Source organism: Glycine max, chromosome 1 (genome assembly GCF_000004515.6).
Source record: "Glycine max cultivar Williams 82 chromosome 1, Glycine_max_v4.0, whole genome shotgun sequence".
Lineage (NCBI taxonomy): Eukaryota > Viridiplantae > Streptophyta > Magnoliopsida > Fabales > Fabaceae > Glycine > Glycine max.
In genome coordinates this window covers 46,336,055-46,342,505 of record NC_016088.4, presented here as the reverse complement: position 1 = coordinate 46,342,505, position 6,451 = coordinate 46,336,055, and the positions used below count along the sequence as shown (strand labels likewise).

Here is a 6,451-nt window from a genome sequence, read left to right as displayed (position 1 = left end):
CAATGGCCTGCAAAAATCCCGCCCAAGTGGGAAACTGGTGGTTGCGGGTCATCCATTGGAACTAAGCCAGGGCGGTTCCTTCCATGGTGAAGGAAGTAATGGTTAAGCATTCGAGTTCAAGAGTGGAGTGATACGCAAAAAACTGAGTGATTTTGAACACCCACCCCGAAGGGTCAGTGCCATCAAATTTAGGAACATCAAGTTTCATTTTGGGGGTATTGATAATGGTTGTTTTGGGTACAGGGTTAGGTGAGGAAGATGAAGGCGAAGCTGTGGAGTGGCTCGGGTTTTCGAGATTAGCGACTCGAAGGAGGAGATCCTCCAACTTTTCAGTAACGAAAATTTGGCTCGAGGCAAGCTGGGAGATTGCTTCCTTAATGTGTTCCAATGGAGACTTAGCTCGAGGGGAGTCCGCCATGGAAGCAAGAAATGAAAGCACCAGATTTGTTAAGGACCAGAGAACTACCTAGCATTCGAGGCCTAGGTGCCTCCTAAGAAAGAGGTGAGGAAAGGATACTGTATTATTGCTTAACCATTTTGAGTACATTGTTAGTATTTATGGAACATTCCAGCTAGTATTCATCTAACAATTCCCTAATGGTCTGTTGGCATATTGCCTTGGAGGAATGAAAATTGCAAAGCTGCAAAAAGCAAGGGTAATCCTAACGGATTTGTACTCTCAGCCAACAGGGTAATTCCAGGGCACCATCACCATCAGGAGTACTGTTGCCAGCTCACCCTCTGCTCCACTACTTGCTCACAAAGTCCCTGTGGTACTGAGGTTTGTGAGTTTCCCTCTTTAGCCTTTGTCCTTCTCCTTTCTTTGCATTCCCCTGTTGCTTCCTTGTTGCTTGTTGTTCTGTGTCTGCCTCTTATGCTTGTGTGTTTCTGCTTTTAACATAATACCATACAATTTGGGTCGTCAGATGCATTAACTCATGGTACTGGATCAATAGTATCATCATTCATATGGTGTTTTGGGATTTACCCACTTACGTACGAATTTATTGGCTTCCTAGTTTTATAATAATATTATTAATTGTGATTGGTATATGAAGGCTATGGTGTTCAGGTTTTGTGATACAATGATATTTTTAGGAGGATACTATTTTATTATATCCCTTTGTTAAAATGCATCACACATCAATGCCTTGTAGTAAATGAGATTCGCAATTGAAGAGAAAGGACTAGGTTCAATAAAAGTACAAGATATCCCTTATCGACTGAATGGTTAATGGGAGATGAGGTTACAATTTTGTAATGAAGTAGACCAGGTCAACACAAAATGATACAATGTTGCTTCAAGCAAGTACAAGGAAAAATTTCAAAAATGGTATCTTGTTGCAAACTATGTGTTTGTCACGAGTCTTTTCAAATACTAGTGGGATGACATAGTTTTGGCGAGTATTTCTTGCCTAACTTTAATTTTTTTCGTTATTATTATTATTATTATTATAAGCTTTCCGGCTTGCGTCAATTTTGTAGCAGGTAATAGGCATGGAGATATGCGTGAAGAGAGTATAGCTGAGAGAAAGTAAGCCAATAGATATATCATATGGTGTAAAAGTCTTTGGTAGGGCTTAGAGCTTGGGACATGTTCATCCTAAATTGACGAAAAAAGGTGTAAGAGTTTTCGGTAGGGCCATGAGCCTAGGTCAAGTCCATCCTAAATTGACACGAAAAGGTGTAAGAGTCTTTGACAGGGCCATGAGCCTGGGTCGGGTCCATCCTCAATCCACACGAACATATGTAAGATTCTTTGGCAGGACCATGAGTCTGGGTCGGGTCCATCCTAAATTGACACAAAAAGGTGTACAAGTCTTCGACAGGGCCATGAGCCTGGGTTGGATCCATCCTAAATCAATGTGAAAAGGTGTAAGAGTCTTTAGTAGAGCCATGAGCTTGGGTCGGGTCCATCCTAAATCGACACGACTAAAACCTTCCATGGTACCGAGATCATAGATGGTCAACATTGACATGACTAAAACTGTTCGTGATATCAAGAGTACACATGGTTGGCCTCGACACAATTAAATTCGTCGATGATACAAACATTACTTTTGAACAATGATCAGTTACCAAATTAACAATGAACTTACAACTTGAAAAATTTTAAGCAAGTCCTATTTCTTCTAATAGGAATGCATGGAAGTATATTTCGATTTGATCGGACTTAACTTATATTTTTCAAAGCTCGAAAATCAACCAAACATTTATTAACTCAATCAATTTATCATATTTGTCTAAGCTCGGAAATCAACTGAATGTTCGTTTGAGAATTTATTTGTCTAGTAAGTTTCATATTCTCGTGATGGACGATTGGATATAGAAAGATTGAACCCTATGATTCTAACTTAATCAATTTTACATTCCTTTTGACGAATAATCAGTCACAATACAAGTTAATACATGTGGTTTTAACTCAGCCAATTTTGTATTCTATTCATGTAGGATTGACTTAAGTACGAGCAAATAGTTGTTATCTTAACTTAGTCAATTTTATATTCTATTCCCGCCTACTACTTCAAGCCCCTTCATGATTACACACTTAACGCGGAGGTGCTATGTACCTCTTCGATCAAATGCTAACCGATCTTACTACTTCAAGTCTTTTTGTGCTTACGCACTCGAGGTTGAAGGACTAAGTACCTCTTTGGTTGAATGTTGACCGTCCTCACTACTTCAAGCCTCTTCACATTTACGCTCTTGAGATTGAGTGGTTGTATACGCTCCCGATTATTATTGGGTCAATCGACCTAAGGCCCATTAACTCAAATGCTAAACGACTTGCCTAAAAATGATGTTAGAAAATAATCCATATTAGACCTAGGTAGAAAGGAGGACAACTTTGACTCTTATACTTGAATGCTTTTGGGCTAAGTCTCATAGATCCTAGGTGAGACTTAGTTACAGGAATAATAACTAATGAGTCTTACTCATGTTTTTCTAGTTTCTAATAAATTTTAACTAATAATAAAAAGTGTGTTAGAAGAAAAATGTTAAAGAATGTTTTGATAACATTTATATTAATATATACTAGTATTTTAACTTGTGTAATGCATATAATAAATTTTTATTTTATATGACTAAAATTTATAAAGAATAACATTTTTGAATATATAAATTATGTTACTATTAAGATTTGTAATAATAAATATATTTTAATATATAAATTATATTTTAGATTCTATGATAAACAATTTATATCGTAATATAAGATATTTTTAACTATTATTAATTTCAGTTTAAAACAAATTTAATTTATAAATAAAGATGAAAAATAATAGCTTATAAAAGATAAGATGTTAATTTTGTAAAATCAACACAATTAAATTTAACTTAAAAAACAAATTAAGGATGAACATAAAGTTAAGTCCTTTATCTCTCCCTCTCTTCACTCCACCATAAAAACTGAAAACAATGTTAGCTACTGAGAGGAAAGGCTTAATTTAGCCTTTCATTTATCTCCAAAAAATCCAATGATAACGATGACTTTCCCCAATCTGAATTGGTATCCGAACTGCATGAACTGACCGTGAAAGGAAAGAACAGATAAGGGTCAGTTTCGTCTTTCCAGTTATTGGACGGCGCGGACAATAACAGAACCAAGGTTTCCCCGAAAAAAAGAAAAAAGAAAATCTTCGGTTTTTTCTTCCTCGAACATCCTCGGTGTCAATGGAAATCAATTCTCTATCACTCCCCTCTTGCCGTATGCCTATTCTGCTAAAGGACTCTCACAGCGGTTCCCCTCAGCAACAAAACAAGGTTTTCAATTTTTCATCATTCATCACTTCTTTGAATTACTATTATTTTTTTATATTTTTTTATTATTATTATTTTGTATATTTTTGGTTATCATATTATTGATACGAAATATCACCCGCTTTGCTTATGACTTATGACTAATTTCGATCGAGAAACCTGACATACCACCTTTGGGTTCTCCTCTCACAATTATGTTTTTTTTTTTTTTCATCAACAAGAATCAAGAACTTTCTTAAGGGAATCAAGTCCACTGCCACTCGGATCAATGATATTATTATTATTATTATTATTATTATTATTATTATTATGTGTATAACAGCGGAAACGAGATTTTAATCTAGGATGGCAGGTAAATTACCAAAATTCTAGAACATTAGGTATATCCTAATGAGTTTTATTATTTTAGTTAAACACAGTCAATGCTTTATTTTCAAAAGTAATTTGACCCAAAAATGCTATTAGTTACTCATATTTAGCACAAGCCCATTTAATTGTCTTACATTTGATCATAATTTTCCTTTTTCTCTGATGTACATGTCCAGGAGAATGCTATCACTTGGGACCAAATTGTAGAAAACCATTTATGCCAACTACTATTTGAATTTTTGTAATGTTGTATGAGTTTAGTTTTGTTATATGTTCAATATAAAGATTTTTACACCATCAACTAATTATAAATCATCTTAGATATGACTTTTAAGATAATTATTACAAAAATCAACGAATTTTAATTGTACGATGACAACCTGTGATTCTTTTTTATCTTTGTGATGTGCTTTGAACAGTTAATCTGGTGGCAGAATGAAAAAGGAGTAATTGGTGGTAAGGACAACAGTGTAGATTGCTCTTCATTGGCTCAAAACTCTAGTAGGAAAAGAATGATTCATCAATCTGATGGGAGTCTTCATGATATAAAAGTTGAAGGTTATATGCCAAAACAGACCTCATTGTGTGTTTCGATGCTATATTACACGGAGAATGGCTTCTTTCCTCAAGCACAGACTTTATGGGAGCAGCTCGTAAATAGCTCTTTTGTTCCTTCTGTTCAGTTCATTTCAAGATTATTTGATGCTTATGCAAAGCATAGGAAATTCGATGTGGTGATCGATATTCTACGTTATGTGGATATGAGGAATTTCAGTATTTTACCAGATGTCTACTGGTTGGCTATATCTTGTTTTGGAAGAGAAGGACAGCTTGAATTGATGGAGGATATGGCTAATGAAATGGCTTCAAGTGGTGTCCATATCTATTCTAGAACTGCCAATGCTTTCCTTTTGTATTATAGTCTTTTTGGTACTTTGGAAGAGATGGAGAACACGTATGGCCGCCTTAAGAAATCTAGATTTCTAATAGAGAAGGAAGTGATTCGGGCCGTGGCCTCTGCGTATATAAAGGAGAGAAAATTCTATGAATTGGGTGAGTTCCTAAGAGATGTGGGTCTACGTAGAAAAAATGTGGGAAACCTTTTATGGAACCTTATGTTACTTTCTTATGCTGCCAATTTCAAGATGAAAAGCTTGCAACGAGAATTTATTGGAATGGTTGAATCCGGGTTCCGTCCTGATATTACGACCTTTAATATCCGTGCTCTGGCCTTCTCAAGGATGGCTTTGTTCTGGGACCTCCACCTTAGCATTGAACATATGGAACATACGAAGATCATTCCTGATCTAGTGACTTTTGGGTGTGTAGTTGATGCATACTTGGATAGAAGGCTTGGAAGAAACCTGGACTTTGCTCTAAACAAAATGAATTTGGATGATTCTCCGCGATTATTAACAGATCCTTTTGTGTATGAGGCCTTAGGTAAAGGGGGCTTTCAAATGAGTTCCGAAGCATTTTTTGAGTACAAGACGCAAAGGAAATGGACTTACCGTTCTTTGATACAAAAGTATCTCAAGAAACATTATCGAAAGAACCAGATATTTTGGAACTACTAACTAATTGTGGGGTATTTAGGTCCATTCAAATTCTTACCAGGTAGTTAATTGGAATACTCTTTTACTGAATTGCTAGCAAAACGGTGCTGCAATTGAGGATTTGAATCTTACATGTAGACCTTGGTTCCATACAGACATTCACTCTGTAGTTAACTTGAAACAGACTTCTACTTATGGAGTTATGGTGGATGCACTTGAGGGTTAAGTGCCAAGGTAGAAACTTCCTAAACATTGTGTTAAAAAGAATATTATGATGCATATTTGATGTTGAATACTTGAATGGAACATCAGATGCATCCTTTCTTGCTCAGAGAAACCGAAACTTGGTATGAAATATTCATTGCTTAACCATATGTACATTTTCAATGTAAGCAACTCTTATCAATACAAGCTTGCTTAGTTCGCCCATGAATTTGTCCAGGCATGCATAGTTTCTTTCTTAGTAGATTTTGTATTTCACATCTTATTATTAATTGATATATAAAGGTACATGAACAATTCAGAATGTTCTTTTAACATGTCTAAATTGTTCATGTACCTTTATGTGATGAATAATGAACTATTGAGCATTAATTTCATTAATTTTGATTATTTCTTCCATGTTGTCTGTACTGAAGGACTTCAAAAGGTTAGAGAACTAATTGATATGGGCACATCATTTGATCATGCAAAAATTGGTAACTAGCATCTAATGAGGGAGGGTCATTCGCATCATAGAAATGTGTGTTGCTTATATGCCAAAA

The 6,451-nt window shown here is 35.5% G+C and overlaps 1 protein-coding gene across 1 annotated transcript; it reads left to right on the top strand.

Moving 5' to 3' along the window:
• Positions 1-3,399: 3,399 nt before the first annotated feature.
• LOC100818684 (pentatricopeptide repeat-containing protein At3g42630) lies at positions 3,400-6,120 on the top strand. The gene is made up of 2 exons (XM_006573340.4): positions 3,400-3,765; positions 4,551-6,120. The coding sequence occupies exons 1-2, from the start codon at positions 3,676-3,678 to the stop codon at positions 5,706-5,708; spliced, it is 1,248 nt and encodes a 415-aa protein (XP_006573403.1). The 5' UTR covers positions 3,400-3,675; the 3' UTR covers positions 5,709-6,120.
• The last annotated feature ends 331 nt before the right edge of the window (positions 6,121-6,451 follow it).

Excerpts from the sequence above, each read along its gene's own strand:
- LOC100818684 (XM_006573340.4), top strand. The coding sequence starts at position 3,676 with ATGGAAATCAATTCTCTATCACTCCCCTCTTGCCGTATGCCTATTCTG. Across the intron at positions 3,766-4,550 it reads CCCCTCAGCAACAAAACAAG|TTAATCTGGTGGCAGAATGA; the intron begins GTTTTCAATTTT and ends TGCTTTGAACAG.